We start from the raw sequence: 19,398 nt of genomic DNA on the forward strand, positions 1-19,398 counted from the left end.
AAACATGTACTTTAGCTTTTACAATTACCTTAAATGCTTTCCACCTGTGCATAATCTTTGGTACTGTAGAATGATGGCAATGATCTTATCCGCCTTATTAATGATCCAACGTCTAGATTCTGTTGGGAACTTTTGAACTGACATCTTTATATGTAAACAAATAGTCTCATAAAACAAATACACATCAAAAATAAATGGAAAAATCAACTTTTCCATATGGAATGGGAAAATATCATCATACCAGTCCCTTCTCACTTTAAAGAACTGGGCAGAATAGCTGAATAAATGGGCTCTGATTAAATCTGCCAGCATATTTATCTGCTCCGTCAACTCCATTGCAACTGACAAGTCCGGCAGTAAAAATATCATTTAATTCAGTATTGATCAGGTGTTTTTTTTTTTCTGTGTTTTTAAATCCCTAAATCTCATTCGCTTGTATTCCACTACTTTAAGCTGTAATTTTCTGTTGTAGGTTGAGAATGCAGTGTTAGAGGGAAAAATGAAAAGTTATCCACTAATGATTTATTACAAATTATAAATTATGTTTTCCACAACATAATTCCTCTTATTCCCCAATGTTAATGCTAGGCAAAAATGTGTACCAACTTAAATGTGTACACTTTTGTTTTTTGTGTGGAAAGTAGACAATGTCAGCTGTCATGCATGACTAAACTACTGCATAACCTACAAGACTGTTCACAATTTACAGTTAAAGTAAAAAAGAACAGGTCCAGTGTGTTATCCCTACCGTTTGTTGATACTTCACTATTAAACTACTAATAGGCTGGAAAGGTATAACTGTCTAATAATTTTAAAAAAGATTAGGGCAATGTTTTAGTGCAGAAACTAGTATTTTACTACGATAGGTGGGGGAATTTCCACTGGGGCCATATCTGTTTTGCTAGATGCTGACTGCCCATCAAAAGTCTCTGGTGTCCAATACCAGCTGTCAGAAACCAACTCCTGCACTCTAAAGGCACTCACCCCACTAGTGATAGGCCTTTTCTCATCAGACCTGTCTGCAGGATAGTGGCTTCTCCAAATTTCAGAGTTGGATTTCTACTTGCACAGCAGATGTTGGCTTCAAAACAAGCTAGCAATAGACAGCTGCTAATGGATATCCTTTTTCATCACATAAATTTGCCAGCGACAAATAGAGCTTTGCCCTGCTGGTGTTTTCTCTGCTCCCTTAATTGGTCTTCGATCACTGATGGCCACCTTAAGACTATCTTGTTACCTCCTAGACATATACAAAGTACTGGCCAATTAGCATCCGCAATTGATTGAGAAAGAAGTTTAGTTGGAGTCATGGTTGGATAAAAAAAGAACAAGAAAAACACTTAAGGGGATTTTTTTTTTACAACACAGCTTTTATACTCTGCAGCTGGAATTCTGTAATTGGTGGTTGGTTATTGTCTCAGTGGGATGTGAAAAATGTTTTTTAATCAGCACACGAGCTTGCAGGAAAAAATGCAGCTGCTCGTTTGCTGGTACAAAAGTGGACATCAAACACGAGAGCCCGGGTAGGAAAACGACGGATTAAATGGAATTCTAATGATTAGAAGCTGTGATAAAAGGCACTGATGCCTCTAAAAACAAATCAGATGCAGAGATGAACGATAAGGCCTGATAATTAGATCTGCTGCTCACACTTATAAGATCAAGAGCTCCTCCATGCTTCGTTAAGACTTAAAGTGCAACAATTTCCTATCATAATCTAGAGAGCGACTGACATGATAGTGAGGTTGCACTGGGTTTCGGTGTGCACATATTTTTAAAGAATCACTTGACAGTACTCACAAAGTAAGCTTTTCAGAAAATTCTGATAAAGCTAAAAATAGTTTTTGGTGGAAATCCTTTTTTTTTCTTGTACTAGTTGTCTGCCGGGTAGTGAGATACATCAGAGCATTAGTACTGTGTCTAAATGATTCACGTTAACAGAAATTGCTGTCTAAAAAGTGTCACAAAATATAATACAAAAAGAATAAGTGTTGTTCATGTGCAGAAATGTCATCTCAACTGTGATCTGTTAGTATTTCACATTACGACAGCATTAATACATCCTGATGGATTTTTTTATTTACAAAATATTTATTTCTAAGCATACCAATGTATTATTTTTACTCAGACATATACAGAGTTGTTATAACAGTCAAATGTCACAAAAACACTTTTAGTAAAATTAAACAAAAACAGCTATGCTGCAGTGCAATTTCATAAATATTTTCCAGGCAATATAAAAATGTCAAGTACAATATTGTACCAGAACAGAATAAATGTCTGTTGCACAGTGATAAAATACTTTCGAGTCAACTGTTTAAAAGTGGCAGACATGAAACATTCTTTATCTTAAAGCACTTTTTTTTTTTTATTCACGGTAATCAGTTAGATTTAGCAATACAGGCTAATGTTCATATGCGCAAAAACATATAAAAATGAATATACCAAATTCCTGTTTGGGTTTAGCATCAACTTTAGTAGGTTACAGAATAAAGGACATACTTTGATGCTAATCTACTTAAAGGTATTTTAGCTGTACTGTCACTCCAGTGGTTAAAATTGTAGCCTGACAACTAAAAGGTCACCATTTAAAGCATTAGCTTAGCATTAGTATGCCAAAGTAAATTAATCTTCATAGGCACAGCCAGAATGTCTGCACAGACGCATAATGTTAAGCAGTGTTAACAGGGCATTGCCGCAATATTTCAGTAGTATTTGTACAATATCCCATGCATAAAATGGCATTGCTGGGGCATAGAGTACTTATGCACATTTATCGTATGCCGCTGAAATGGAAAGCAGATTTGCAATAGTGTGACTTGGGTATTTTGCTGTTGGTTTGTATTTAGTTCATTTAAAGGCCAAATGTGATGAAGAATTTGTTTTAAAGTCATAAATAATGCAATGGCTTGTAGGGGTATAAGAGATTTATTATAGGCAGTTCTTGAAAGATTTACAATTTTGGCTGAATTGAAACAAGAGGTTTTGATTAAATAAAGGAGAAATGCATGAAAGATGTTAATTCGCTTTAGTCTATCATTAAATAAATAAAAAAAAACAACAAAGCCCACAACCACACAAATCCTAAAACCAGCTTTTTTCTAATCCCCTTTAACTCTGTAGTATTCGTTCATAACATCTTGAAGAAAAAACGTTTTCCCTCAGCATAAAGCACCTAAAAGCGCATTGAAAATAAGTCCCTTTTATTCACATAAGGACAATATTATACATTTGAAACAAAACAAAAAAAAACAGACCATCGTAAACTAGCATTATAGATTCAACTCCAACACCACACCAACAGTCATAATCCATTAAAAAAAGACAATGAATAAATCCACAGGAGATGTGCATTGCAGAGGTGCACACATGTGACAGTGCAGAGTCTAAAGCCCAATTGATCTAATTTGTTGTCCAAATGATTCAGCTTTATCCAAAATAGTTTTCCTTGAAGTGCACTTCTCTGCTGGAAAATCAAATCAATGTACAGACCATTAAACTCTCATTTCAAAGTCAAACTAGCACAAGTTGCTGTAATGTGTGTTTCAGAATACAGAATCACATTGAACATAAATTCAATGTGGGAGGCGTTTGAGTCTCTTACCTTACGAACAGATGGCACTGTGTACTGTAGGATGTAGTGTGGTAAAACAACAAGATGGTGGAAGCACTCTGATGTTTGGGGAATGTTCAGCTTGGCCTTGGTTTCTGCCATTCATATGGATAATACACACACCAACAACATAAGCATTGTCAACTGCCTATATTCCTACACCATAATGATAAAAGGATAGGGTCAATTGGTTCTACACGCATATGAATTTGAGAAACATCCCAGTCTTAATATAAGGGCTTTGTTAGAGCATCGGCACACCATTTGCAACTACAACAGCTTTAACTTTATGGGACCTTGCTTTCCACAAGGTTTAGGAGTGTTTATAAGAATTCTTGACAGTTTTTTTAATAAGCCCCATTGCAAAGTCAGAAACTGATCAGGTTGAGGTAAAGGCTCTGTGCAACTGTGCAGAGCCAGATATTGTTTAGAGCCAGAAGCATAAAATGTCAAAAGATCCTTGGTATGGATTAAGAGTTATTTTCAGGGAAACTAAGGGGCCTTACCCAACCCATAAGAAGCAAGTTTGGTGAACCCTCTTTTCACCAAACTGTACACTTGGCAATTGCAGTAAAAAAAAAACAAAAAAAATGTTTCCAGCAAATTCCAAACCCAGACTTATTCCTTGGTAGACCACACAGGAAAGCATAATTTGTCACTCCAAAGAGCACATCTCCACTGGTCTTGACCTAATCTAAAGGCCGCATGATGTTTGGAGGTCTGTAGCTGTCAACTAAGTTGGTTATCTCCGCTCACTGTGTGCCTCCACACTGGAATTTAATAAGGTTTTGAGACTGACTCATTATTTCACAAACGATTGTGGAAATAGTCCTTATGTCTGGGTGCTAGATATGCCTAACTGCTAGATTTTATACATCTTGGACCACTGAGTTGGCTGTCTGTCAGTCATTTTCTACCGCTTCTACCGGGAGGCGAGGTACACCCTGAACAGGTCGCCAGTCCATCGCAGGGCAACACAGATATACACAAACAGCCACGCACACACTCATTCACACCTAAGGGCAATTTAGAGAACCAATTAACCTAACAGTCATGTTTTTGGACTGTGGGAGGAAGCCGGAGTACCCAGAGAGAAACCATGCTTGCACGGGGAAAACATGCAAATTCCATTGCTGCAAGGCAACAGTGCTACCAACTGCGTCACCATACAGCCCACTGAGTTGACTGGAAAAACTGAAATACAACGATTCAGTGGGGTGACCCAAAACTTAGTGCAACTCTCATGATTTTGGACATTGGGATAAACCAGAAAACCAAGGCAATCATAAGGATAATATACACATTTGATTTATTAGAGCAACTTTCTAGCTATATGGCAACAGTGCTTCCATTAGAATAACTGAAAAAGCATGATATTACAGAAGAACCCTTATTAACTATGTTGAATGCAAGCTTTAACTTCTGATATTTTTGGACTTTTGACATTCTAATAAGCTCAAATACACTTGTAAAGCTCAGCAGGCTATAAGGTTTTAAGTTATGGAAAAAATAATAACTGAGACAAACTCGGTTTTTGCAAATATATGCTAATTAGAACTCAGCTGTATGATAGAATAATACATGAGGCACAATCAATGAATGCTCGAATTAAAAAGAAGAACACAAACACCCCTGTATGCTTTTACTCACACACGTCAGCAAACTAAAAAGCACTACTTGGGGACACACAACAAAAATAAATGGCTGAATCACTGAGCCTGATGGAAGCTGCAGTAGGAAGCACAACACTGACTGAGGTTGATAAAGTGTTGGGAAGCTTCTTAACCCTGATTTAAGAAGTTAAACATTAAGACAAAAGGTGAGAGAGTAGATGAAGCGCTTGGCGCGGTGTGACCTTTACCAAATTTTAAAGCTAATTGAGAGTGCTCAAAAGGATAAGCAAAGGTCAGCTTTGATGACACAAGTCTGAGAACGTGATTACATCTGATTTGCTAATGCCAGGGTGCAAATGTTCCAGGATATGGTGCTGCAGCTCTCAGTCTCCTCAGAGAGGCCCATCAGAGAAGCCAAATGAGTCATTAACAGGTAAGAAGGATCAGAGATGGCATAGGGTTCTGATAGCAACACCGTACTATGACTGACTGGAGCTTCACATTCATATTTCTTCTGAAGACGGAGGAAGAATAATTTCCATTTTTATTTCTATAGTGATTTTCAGCTCTCAGTCAAACAGAGAAGCTGCAGCTGTTAAACCCACAAAATGTTTCATAAAGTATTCAAAAACCTGATGGTGCAGGCATTTCCAAAACTAATGCACAAATTCTATCTTTGTGTAACATTTCAGGTGTGGGTAGAGGAGGAATAGGTATATAAAACTAATTCTTTCAGATTGCAGCGTTAAAGAGTATTTTCATTCCTTTGATATGCCCCAGTGTGTATATCCAACATTAAATCCCACTTCACAGAGAATTCTTTTATCACAAGTCACTGTCCAGGCAGACTAGGTTCAATGGGAATATTTTCCATCAATATTATCCCTCTCTGTGCCAGTAAATTAGGCTCCCTTTGCAGCTAAAAGGCCTGTCTCTTTCATATCCCAAATGTGAAATCCTGCTGGCTGCAGAACAAGGTAACTAGGGCTGGGAATTCTCTGCTGGGCCGCTGGAGAATCATGAATAGTTTTTTAACTGCTTCAGTTGCTGTGCCGTGGTTAGTCAAGCAAGTTTGTCTTGGAGAACTGCTGAAAGACAAGGTTCTGATATAAAGAAAGCAGCAAAAGAACCAAGCAGCTGGGGCAATACTGGGAGTGCTAACTGGGGAGACTTTTTGAGAGAAATTGAAGCCTAGTTCCCTGAGGTCTTGATCCAAAGCTCTGCCTTCAACACAACAAGGTTAATTGTCAGCTTAAGATAGAAGCACTTTAGGACTGGCTCATTATAGTGGGGAATCTATTTAAAGAGTTAGTTATAGATTGTATTTTACCCCTTCTATAAAACAATTGTTTTTATTACTTAGCCGTCTTACACCTCTGGTATAGATAAAGATTGTTTTAGTTGCATCCTATGTAGGTATGTAAAAAGGAACATGTATTCCATTTTTATCACTTTATTGTTTCTGATGAAAACAATGTTAACAAAACTACCTGAGTAAATATACAGAAAACAGTTTTCAAAGCACGGTTTTATGTATTATAGGAAAAAAACTATACACACCAACCTGACCCAATGTGAAAAAGGAATTTCCCCTTATATAAAATTATAATTAACTATGTTTGGCCATATCTAAAGCATTGAAGACCTAACTTGCCTCAGTGATTCAGCGATTAGAAAGAGAATAAACAGAAATGGCATCCAAAGGAGAGTTACGGGTTAAAACAACTGCAGACCAAAACAAACAAAAAGGCCCATGTTACATTTCGTCACCTTCCTAAAATGATGGCCTACGTCATTTTTTTTTTTTCAAGTTTTTCAGGAAACACAAAAATCTTCGGAAAAAATGTATAGCATTTATTACCAATTTCACCAAAAAGATAATAAAATGTGTGCTAACATACCCATTTCTTATGGTCCTTTTTATTAAGCTACATATCTTGCTCAATTAGATCATATAATGTGGAAAATTAAAAGAAAAACAGTTAAAATTGATGAAGTAACCTTTAAAAAGAAAGAAAAGAGTTGACAAAAAATAATGTCTTGTTACACCCACAGGTTCTGGAGCTCTTCCACTCTTTACTAAATGCTAACTTCATAAATGTGGTTACTTTGTGGACCAAAATGCTGACTGAAAGACAGAATTAAAACACTAAATATCTATGCAATATGTATTGCCCTGCTTATATTGTGGTAATCCTTATTACTTACCAATAGGGGATGAGCCCTGAAATATGGAAAATAGCTTCAGTGGCTGAATAGATTTTGGTTTTTCCTGAAATGGTCACCATTTTGAAAAGACTGTAAAACTCTCTAATCACAGTCTTGACATAGGCATTATACAATAGGCATGGAATTACATGACCTCATAAACTGAGGATTTAGACAATTTTACAAGAGATGGCTAGCATCATGAGAAGATGGTATAGGCAAAAGAAAAAAAAAAAAGACTTAGGCTATTATTTTAGGAAGGTGACGAATTGATAATCCCCAAGACCGTCCTGGTAAAATATTCCATGGACCGACAAGACGAAATAGAATCTTTTTTAAAGGTAAGTTTCCCTTTACATCTGATATAAAACAAACAGCATTTCAGATAAATAACATCATGCCTAGGAGAATATCTGACTATATGTTTGTGACTTTATCTCTGACCACACTACGAGGTCTACCTTGAAATGGCTCAAAAGAAAATGAAGGTATTGAAGTGGCTCACTGATACAAGGCAACATGTTTTCATGTTGTTTATGCCAAATGCTACCAACTGAAATTTAGATTCACATCAGGAAAGATTTGTCAATCAGCTATTGTCCTGTTTTGGTGAGATTGGGTGAGCTGCAGCCTCGGTTCCATGTTATCTGCTGCTATAGCCTGTCGGCTTTGTGCAAACAGAGATGGTCTTCTGCATACTTTGTGATCTGTAGTTAATTGAGCTACATTTGCCTTCTTATCATCGGATCTGTTTCTCCTCTGATATCGACAAGGCATTTTTGTCCATAAAACTGCCATTCACTGGAAACTCTTTTTTTCTTTGACAATCCTCTATATACCAGAGAGACGGTCAATTAAATCCCCTTTCTTCCCCTTGCTGATGCTTGCTTCGAGTGTCAGTATGTCTTCACCATGTCTAGATGCCTGAATCCATGTGGTTACTGCCATGTGATTTGCTTTTGTATTAACAAGAAATAAACAGGTCTGCTCTAATATTCACATCACAACATGGAATCAAACACTAGTCCTTTGACTGGTTGACCCCCAACTTTCTTACTCTACTAGAGCAAACCTTCGCTTTCACAGTACAATTAAATTAAGTGTGGTACAAATTTAAATCATCACTGATATTACATGAGACAGGCTTGAAATTTGTGTTTTAGTTAGAAAAGCAAGTGTGCCTTTGGTGTTGTAGAATGGCAGTAATCCAGTAAAGCATGTTACCCTGTGATATTAAATCAAAATAACAAACCGATGAATTTTATTAAACATGGCCCGTTATTTTATTTTACCTGTTGTCTGGTCAGACAACCAGATTATTCAAATCCCCATGTTTTGGGGTAGGGCAGGATACAATGAAGGGATCGTTTGTGTAATAAAATATGGCATAATTAAACGATCGCTGCTCCTGATTTAGATACTATAGTTCTCTGGCATCTCACAGTCTGTGTAATCTGTAGCTCTTGCATTTTAAAGAAATGCGACTGTTATGTTTTACTAACAGAGATAAATTACACTGCACACACATAATCCCATACAACTCCAGGCTTTATCAAGAGCCTCTCAGTTCTGAAAAAAATACAACCATCTGAGGAAATCAATGGCCTCACCCACACACGCAAAAAGATGGAAAAGGTTGAAGGTAAAGGTAGTCACTGTCAGTCAATCAAGTGAAAAAGCGTTAACTGTGTGGGAAGGACAAAGAGCTCTTGTCAAAATGAGAAAATAAAACTCTTGCCAATGGCAAGGTGGCTCGATGCTATCTTAAATATGTAATACGTTGCAACTTCAAGATCAAGCATACTGTGTTTGGAGTGCATGCAGGTTGGGGGGGTTGTTCAGTGGGAAAGCTCCACACATCAAAGTGAAACATGCTGTTTGAGGCTTACCTGGAACAAAGCTCCCTTGCACCACCTCCTTGTATGCCCACCATCCTTCATGAATTTTTGGTGGGTTTGGTTGAGCTGTGAGTTAAAGAGGAGACAGAAGCAAGGACATCAGCCTTTTATATGTGAAATTTAGAGAAATAAGCAAAAACAGTGTCCTGAAAGTTTCATTGGCGTTCGATACACTAAAAAAAAAAAAAGAGAATAACATAATCAATTTCAGATGCACTCTCAGAAGGAGGCCTTAGCAAACACAGCCTCAGACATGGCTCAGGACTATGCAGGAGTTCTATTGTGGAGAATACAAGCCCTCACGTCCAATCAGCTTAACACTCTAAGAGACTCTTGATGCAAAGTCTGTCACAGCATTATGGAAATGCATTCAGCAATGTTGTGTGAGCTCCAAAAGAAAGACTTAGATTGGAGCAGGGTGGTGAAGTATAATTGAGGTGACGAAGTTAAGATCGAAGTACAAAAAGTGAGGTTGGACTAGACATTACACACTAAGACTTTGGGATATTGCTTTTTACACCCCTTCCAGTTCATTTCACATACAGGAAAAGTGAAGTTTAATCATGGTCCAGAGGTTGCCCTGCTTGTTTGGCTTTAATGGAAGTTGAGGTGACCAAACAACCCTCATCTTTCTGCTATACCTCCCCAATAGCTACAGTAAAGCTGGATAGCAGGTTCGGTTTCAGGAGACCTGTCTGGACAGAGTTGAGAAAAGGCTTTTAAAACAATCAGTGGAGCCACAAAACTGGGCAGCATCACACGTCATTCATTAAATATGTATATTCTGTAATGCAAAAACAAAACCAAAGAGCAAAGCTTACCGGAGTCAAATTCCTTGTTTGTATGTACGAACTTGGCAATAAAGCTGATTCTGATTCTGATTCTAAATTTAGCCCAATATTAGATGCATTCATTCAGAGTATGCCTTGTTTTACTGCCGTGACTTGTTTGTGGAAAATTACAAATCTTATGTAAAGGTATAATTTATGACCACTCACCCACAATCTATATGTAATTGAAGAACAGCACCATTCACAATTATTGGTATTCTCTGAAGGTAAAAAAATCCAACAATAATCTTACATAAGATCATGTATAGCACAGCTGTTAATAATCTGTACAACCCTGCTTTACCAATATGACGGCACTTCTCTGGTCTTCTCCTGGACAAACCTTTACATTGAAAGAGGTTTCTTTATTTTCATGTCTATGAATATTGTAGCTTCACACTGAAGGCACCAAATCTATGAATTAACACATGTGGAATTATATACTGAACAAAAAAGTGTGAAACAACTGAAAATATGTCTTATATTCTAGGTTCTTCAAAGTAGCCACCTTTTGCTTTGATTACTGCTTCCCACACTCTTGGCATTCTGTTGATGAACTTCAAGAGGTAGTCACCTGAAATGGTTTTCACTTCACAGGTGTGCCCTGTCAGGTTTAATAAGTGGGATATCAAGCCTTATAAATGGGGTTGGGACCATCAGTTGTGTTGTGCAGGAGGTGGATACAGTACACAGCTGATAGTCCTACTGAATAGACTGTTAGAATTTGTATTATGGCAATAAAAAAGCAGCTAAGTAAAGATAAACGAGTGGCCATCATTACTTTAAGAAATGAAGGTCAGTCAGTCTGAACAACTGGGAAAAATTTGAAAGTGTCCCCAAGTGCAGTCGCGAAAACCACCAAGTGCTACAAAGAAACTGGATCACATGAGGACCGCCCCAGGAAAGGAACACCAAGAGTCACCTCTGCTGCGGACGATAAGTTCATCTGAGGCACCAGCCTCAGAAATCGCAGGTTAACAGCAGCTCAGATTAGAGAACAGGTCAATGCCACACAGAGTTCTAGCAGCAAACACATCTCTAGAACAACTGTTAAGAGGAGACTGTGTGAATCAGGCCTTCATGGTAAAATAGCTGCTAGGAAACCACTGCTGAGGACAGGCAACAAGCATAAGAGACTTATTTGGGCTAAAGAACACAAGGAATGGACATTAGACCAGTGGAAATCTGTGCTTTGGTCTGATGAGTCCAAGTTTGAGATCTTTGGTTCCGACCACCATGTCTTTGTGCGGCGCAGAAGAGGTGAACGGATGGACTCTACATGGCTGGTTCCCACCGTGAAGCATGGAGGAGGAGGTGTGATGGTGTGGGGTTGCTTTGCTGGTGACACTGTTGGGGATTTATTCAAAATTGAAGGCATACTGAACCAGCATGGCTACCACAGCATCTTGCATGCTATTACATCCGGTTTGCAATTAGTTGGACCGTCATTTATTTTTCAACAGGACAATGACCCCAAACACACCTCCAGGCTGTGTAAGGGCTATTTGACCAAGAAGGAGAGTGATGGGGTGCTGCGCCAGATGACCTGGCTTCCACAGTCACCGGACCTGAACCCAATCGAGATGGTTTGGGGTGAGCTGGACCGCAGAGTGAAGTCAAAAGGGCCAACAAGTGCTAAGCATCTCTGGGAACTCCTTCAAGACCATTGAAAAACCATTTCAGGTGACTACCTCTTGAAGCTCATCAACAGAATGCCAAGAGTGTGAGCAGTAATCAAAGCAAAAGGTGGCTACTTTGAAGAACCTAGAATATAAGACATATTTTCAGTTGTTTCTCACTTTTTTGTTCATTATATAATTCCACATGTGTTAATTCATAGTTTTGATGCCTTCAGTGTGAATCTACAATTTTCATAGTCATGAAAATAAACAAAACTCTTTGAATGAGGTGTGTCCAAATGTTTGGTCCTTACTGTATATATATACATAACACATACATATTTATAGTATATATAAATGCATATTGTTAGCATCACAGACTTCATCATGGACTACATTAAGTTCTGTGCGTACATTTTCCGGTCACAAACCAAACTCCCAGGCTGTAGGAGATTTAAAATGGGTGAGTGATCTGAATCAGTACTTCAACGGGTTTGATCAGACCCTCACTCATCCCATCCCACCCCAATCTCCTCTGCTGCAACCCCCTTATCATTGATGACTGTTTGCTTTTCTTCACAGAACTTCACACCTCTCAGCTCCCAGCCATCACCCACGCACACTCCTTCAAAGGATTCCATCCCACAACCTCCCTCCCCTCACCACCATCCAGTCTCTTTGAACCCTTCAGGTGAGGAACTAGCTGCGAAAGGTGCAAAAAGGTGTAAAAGGCTGCAGGTCCAGATGGCATCAGCTCCAGGTTCCTGTGGTGAGTGCAGATCAACTATGTGGCATCAGGGGCTGCATGTTCAACATGAACCTGTAGCTCAGGAATGTGCATCAGCTGTAGAAGGCCTCCTGTGTGGTACCAGTGGTTAAGACCACACATCTAATGGACCTCAATAGCTACAGGCTGGGAACACTGACCTTGCATCTGACGAAGACCCTTTAAAGGGTTGTCCTCAACCATTTCACCCTTGGAGAGGTCTTTGTTGGCTCAGCTGCAGTTCACCTATAAGCCTGGCATCTGGGTGGATGAGGCCATCATCTACATCCTTTGTCAAGCTCTGACCCAATTGGAGTGGCCAGGAAGCACTTTAAAGGCCATGTTCTTTGATTTCTCCAGTGCCCATAATACCATCCAGCCTGGACGTTTGAGGGACAAGCTGACAGTCAGGAGTGGACCACCATGTGTCGTCACTGGCCGCCTGCTGTATGTGAGTACACGGGACTGTGTCTCTGACAACCTGGTCTGCTACATGGGGGCCCTGCAATTTTCTGACACTGACATTTTAATCCTCTACACTGCAGATTTATCCATCAACTTACCAGGTTGCCATCTAGAAATGTTATCTGATGACTCTGCCATAGTCAGCATCATCACAGGAGAGGACAGCAAAATACAGACAGTGGACACAGGACTTTGTGGACTGGTGTCAGCGGAACCACCTCCTGATTTATGCAGGGAAAACCAATGAGCTGGTGATGGATTTCCACAAGGGCAGACCAACAACACTGACACCAGGGAAGATCCAGGAAACTGACCTTGAGGTAGTGGACTCTTGGTGTTCACCTGAACAATAAAAGCTGACTCTGAGCTGACTCTGTGGTGGCATCGGCCATCTTCTATGGTATAGTATGTTCAGCGCCACTGGCCCCGCCAATCAGTGCCCCTGGGCCCTGTGACCATAATCAGCAGGCAAGGCTGGCGAAGTGTTTTGCCCAAGGACACAACAACTCAGACGGATGGAGTAGGAGTTTGATCTGACATCCCACCGGTTACAGGACGATGTTGGCTCCGGTGGTAGCACCAGATCCACACCAGATGGTGGAAGACAGAATGAAAATAACATCACTGTTGGACAGTGTCATGCATGAAGCTGTTTCAGAACTGGAGAGCTCCTTCAGTGACAGATTGCTGCACCCTAGGCACCCAAGGGAGTGTTGTCAAAGATCCTTCCTCCCAGCAGCTGTTAGACTTTATAACCATCACTGCTACCAACAAACTCATTAAGCGTTTACATCCCTGCTGTTATTTGCAGTTTTCTTTTTCCATTTATTTGTAAATAGTGTGTTGTTTCCTCAAGTACAAGTACAAACGCACTTTTACTAAATTTTGAAATCATCCTACTCATTTTAAATGCCCATTTTGTAGAAGTGTGGCACTGGTGATGTTAATTAAAACAGTTATTTATTTGAATGGGATTTGTTTTACCCCAATGGAATATAATACCTGCATCCTCTCCAGGGGTGGCAAAAGAGGTTGAAGTGTTTTTTGGTTATATTGCTTCTTTGTATTTTGCAAGATGTAATAGATAGACCATTTAACACTCATTGAAAGTCTATAATTGGAATATATTTATTATGGCTTTTTTCAGGAAAGGTCATACAGCTAAGGTTAAACTCACCACATACACAGTGCAGAAGTAAGGAAACTTGTGTTTGGTAGATTACTTCTTGTTAAATTCTATCTACTAGTGTAATAAATATATTTGTGACACTGAATTTTGGGTTTTCATTTTGTGTAAACCATAATTCACAAAATTACAAGAAATAAAGCTTTAAAATGTTTAACTCTATGTGTAATTAATTTATGTATGTTTCACTTAACAGAGTGACAAAAACATTTTTTATGATATTCCAATTTTTTGATATGTACCTGTAGTGCATGGGAGAACCATTTAAAACCACAACAACCTGGCATTCTCTCTTCAGGCTGGTCACCATCTTGGTCATACGTCATAGTGGGATTGCATCCCCTTCTTCAAACAGCACTTGTCACAAGTTAGCCATTGTGGTAGTGTTCGCTTTGGCACAAAAAGTGTTTGAAGGCAAGAGGTTGTATCGGCAGAAAGCCACTCCATTCTCTTCACTCCAAAGAAGTAAAGATGGTTTCAACTAAATGCCGCTCAGAGTTCAGTCCCTAAGAGTAGAGATGAGGGATTGCCACAGGTTTCAAAATCTCATCTTGATATCTTTCTGATAGGCCATCACGGGCAACACCGAAGATACCCAATTCTGTACTTGTACAAAATGTCAGTCATCTGCTTACAACCAGAATGTCAACTTGACTTCTTGTTACTTGAAATTTAGTAATAAATTCTGCTTTTGATACAAATCAGCAATCCAGGTCTTTCAATACTTAAAGCTGTGCCTTGTCAAAATCACTGATGAAGAGAACCGCATCTAAGTATCAGAGAAAGATATTATTACTTTCCACATTTAAGTATCTATTATTAAAGCATTGTTTGGGAATTCAAAACAGTTTCAGTTAAGAATAACTGAATAATAATTTATGATGTTAATTACTTTTAATATTCAAGATGCGGTGACTAACAATTGGATCTATTTTGAATGATTTTCCAATCTGGGTTGAGCATAAACTATTCAGTTATAGAGCAAGATGATGTACCTGTATGTTACCAGAAACAAATGAAAGTGCCCAAGATGCTAAAGCTAATAGAGTGACAAGCACATCAAGGTGACAGAAAAAATATGATAAAAAGCTAGGTTAGTTCCAATAGATACAACGAGCACAGCATTCAACAATAACACTGGAATTAGGTGTGGTCTAAGAAACTAATTCTTTGATTATTTAATATAAGAATTAAGTTTATTCTTACATAACAGGACAGCAACACCAGAAGTTTTTTTGTTTTTTTTGTTTTTTTTTGTTTATGTGAACACTCAACACTTACTGACCACTCAAAGCACTTTTACACTCAGTTCTCAATTAGCCATTGACACACACACTTACACGTCAAACACGCAGACTGCTAGGCAACAAGAGATTCAGTGTCTTATCCAAGGACTTTTTCAAAACATGGTGACAGAAAGGCAGAATATAATTCACAACCTCCTAACCTTAGATGATTATTTTCCCGCTTTCCCACTTCACCCTAATATGTATGTATAACTTTCCACAGTCATTTTTTCAAAACATTACATTTAAAACCTACAGTTAACTAAGATTCTTCAACATTTGCAGCCTTGATAAAATCCCGTAGCCGGCTGTAATCATTGCTTGGGGACTTGCAGTCAATAGATAAGCCACAATCGTTTCCTGCGGCTCAGCAGAGGGACTCTGAGAGGAAGAGAAAGAAGAGCAAAGTGGCACAACAAGCCCTGTCCCATTTCTCACAATAACTGGCTGAGGCCTGAAACAGTCTTCCTGACATCAGCAAAAAGAAAATGCTTTCGATCTATAAAAGGAAATGCAGACTAGATACTGCGGAAGGCGAGAAGCGAGGGGAGGTCTTGATGGATCGTTGTATTTCATTTTACCGGGTTCCAGAGAGTGCATGATGCTTAAAACGTCAGGGAGGTGGTATAAGAGCAGGGTAATGGTTTTATACTGTCTTCTGCGTTTCAGGATCGTACCATGTCTGTTTCTAGGTTATTTTGGGCTGTTAGGACGGTGTGGCAGGTTGGGATCACACCTTTGTCCAGGGACAGCATGTTTACAGAACCAAATAACTGACATCTGCAAAATTTATTTTCTATATTAAATACATTTGACCACAGTTTCTTGATGTTAAAAAACTCTGTTCTTTTTACAATTGCACAAACTTCTCTGACATTAAATAAGACTAAACTCAAATTATTTTTTTTATTTTCTAAAGAGCAAGGTTCCTCTGATCAGGCAACAGTTGGACATTTGAACTCTGCCATCAAACCAAACTCATCGGTTTTTCACAACTTGAGATGGTTAGTCACCCTTTCATTTCCTCACCCCTAGACTATTGTAACACACTCTTCACGTGTGTCAAAAAAATGCACTGTATGAGCCTCAGTTGGACCAAAACTCTTCAGCAAGACTGTTAACTGTAACAAGCAAATAAAAAAAAACCCACATCACTCATTTTAATGTCATTCCACTGGTTGCCTTTTCACTTTAAAATTCATTGTAAAATCCCAACTTTAACTGTCAGGCCCTGCATGGTCAAGCTCCTTTTTACATTACTGAATTGTTAATGCCATTTACTATAGATCGAGCCCTTAGATCCTAAAACCAAAATCAGTTTTATGGCAGTTGTTTTATTTGATCTTCATTTGATATTTGTTTGATCATGTTAAAATCATGTTTTGAACAATGTTTTAATTTTATGATTACTGATTTTCTGATGTGAAAGCATTATATAACTAAAATGTACTTACAAAAGTTCAAGTTAAATAGAGGCATCCCTGTCTACATATTTTAAGGCAACATTTCAAACACAGGGCTTCATTGTATGAAATATTGACAAAATTAATCAGCCAAGTTAGCCGGAAGAGAGTTGTGGACCTGTGCTAGTCCAGTTTATCCTAAAGTACAATGTTTAGATTACCACATTACCACATTCCTCTTTTCTAACAATTATATGCGAATGTGAACACAAGGTATTTAACAAATATATTTATGCATACCAAAAACCTTAGGTACAGTTCCCTTAGTTGGTTACACTCATGTACCAAACAAAGTTTTGTTTTTACACATGAAGAAATGAAGTGCAGAATTCTACATTCTGCTGCACACCAAAAAAACGACACTAAAATCAAGGTAAAGCTATCAGTAAAGTCTGCAGTTCAGGGATGTAATTGTTTCTTATTCAGTACGAGCAGTGATGTAGAAAAGAAGGTAATTTGAACTAAACCTTTTTGTGTGCATTTTTTCAACAGCAATAAGGTACCACTAATGAGACGACATCAAGCCGGATGTAAACATCACAGACACAAAGAGAATGGAGTGAAGTCCTAAACCAGCTGCCTGCAGCATTTAACCCATATTAAAATGCCCAAAGTATGTAATGCAGCAGATATCTAATCACGTAGCGGTATTGTTTTAAGAGGAGTCTATCCGTCAAGTGTTGTTTCCCCATCAGCTGCAGTTCTACGATGTATTAATTCTCAACCTGTACACAGAACTGTCTATATACACTATATTGCCAAAAGAATTGGGTCACACTATGAAATCAATGAATTACGGTGTTGCAATCACTTCCATGGCTGAAGGTGTGGAGAGAGTCATGACCTCTACCTTCATGAATACCTTTGGGATGAATGAGAGCAGAGGGTGCAATTCTGGTTTCCTCGTCTAACTATAATAACACTCCTAAACCTTGTGGAAGATGTTTACAGAATAATATTGCTGGTTAGCGTGGGTCCATCAACATATAGACCTTATAGATTAAGAATGGGATGTCAAATATATGGGATGACATATATATATATATATATATATATATATATATATATAGTCGTACTCGTCGTCTTCCGCTTATCCGGGACCGGGTCGTGGGGGCAGCAGACTCAGCAGAGACGCCCAGACGTCCCTCTCTCCAGACACCTCCTCCAGTTCCTCCAGGGGGAGCCCAAGGCGTTCCCAGGCCAGCAGAGAGACATAGTCCCTCCAGCGTGTCCTGGGCTGTCCCCTGGGCCTCCTCCTGGTGGGACGTGCCTGGAACACCTCCCGAGGAAGGCGCCCAGGAGGCATCCGGTATAGATGCCCGAGCCACCTCAATTGGCTCCTCTCGATGTGGAGGAGCAGCGGCTCTACTCCGAGCCCCTCCCGGATGGCCGAGCTCCTCACCCTATCTCTAAGGGAGTGCCCGGCCACCCTACGGAGGAAGCTCATTTCAGCGGCTTGTATCCGGGATCTCGTTCTTTCAGTCATGACCCAAAGTTCATGGCCATAGGTGAGGGTAGGAACGTAGACCGACCGGTAAATTGAGAGCTTTGCTTTTCGGCTCAGCTCTCTCTTCACAACAACAGACCGGTGCAGCGCCCCCATTACTGTGGCAGCCGCACCGATCCGTCTGTCGATCTCCCGCTCCATTCTTCCCTCACCCGTGAACAAGACCCTGAGATACTTAAACTCCTCCACTTGAGGCAGGAACTCCCCTCCAAACTGAAGAGGACAAGCCACCCTTTTCCGGTCGAGTACCATGGCCTCGGACTTGGAGGAGCTGATCCTCATCCCAGCCGCTTCACACTCGGCTGCGAACCGCCACAACGCATGCTGTAGGTCTTGGCTAGAGGGGGCCAGCAGGACCATGTCATCCGCAAAAAGAAGAGACGAAATCCACTGGTCCCCAAACCAGACCCCCTCCGGCCCTTGGCTGCGTCTAGAAATCCTGTCCATAAAAGTTATGAAAAGGACCGGTGACAAATGGCAGCCCTGCCGGAGTCCAACATGCACCGGGAACAGGTCCGACTTAGTGCCGGCAACGCGGACCAAACTCCTGCTCCGCTCGTACAAGGACCGGATGGCCCCTAATAAAGGGCCTCCGATTCCATACTCCTGGAGCAGCCCCCACAGGGCATCACGAGGGACACAGTCGAATGCCTTCTTCAGGTCCACAAAACACATGTGAACCTTTGGGCAAACTCCCATGAACCCTCGAGCACCCTGTAGAGGGTATAGAGCTTGTCAGGTTTAACCAACCTAACAGTACTTATAACAACACAAAAAGAAGAGAGAGAGACAAAGTATTAGTTATTTACTCGTACGAGGAGAACGGTCAGAGATATGTTCAGTATCTAGAGCTGGTCCAGTGTTCCACGGCCGGGACGAACACCACACTGCTCCTCCTGAAGCCGAGGTTCGACTATCGGTCGGACTCTCCTCTCCAATACCCT

The 19,398-nt window shown here is 39.9% G+C and overlaps 1 protein-coding gene across 1 annotated transcript in view; it reads right to left on the bottom strand.

Moving 5' to 3' along the window:
- ca10a (carbonic anhydrase Xa) overlaps positions 1–19,398 on the bottom strand; it is a 451,583-nt gene that overhangs the window by 374,816 nt on the left and 57,369 nt on the right. The window contains exon 2 of the mRNA XM_047377235.1: positions 9,324–9,398. Coding sequence (XP_047233191.1) covers positions 9,324–9,398 — 75 coding nt within the window. The remainder of the gene's footprint in view (positions 1–9,323; positions 9,399–19,398) is intronic.

Source organism: Girardinichthys multiradiatus, chromosome 10 (assembly GCF_021462225.1).
Source record: "Girardinichthys multiradiatus isolate DD_20200921_A chromosome 10, DD_fGirMul_XY1, whole genome shotgun sequence".
Taxonomy (NCBI): Eukaryota; Metazoa; Chordata; class Actinopteri; order Cyprinodontiformes; family Goodeidae; genus Girardinichthys; species Girardinichthys multiradiatus.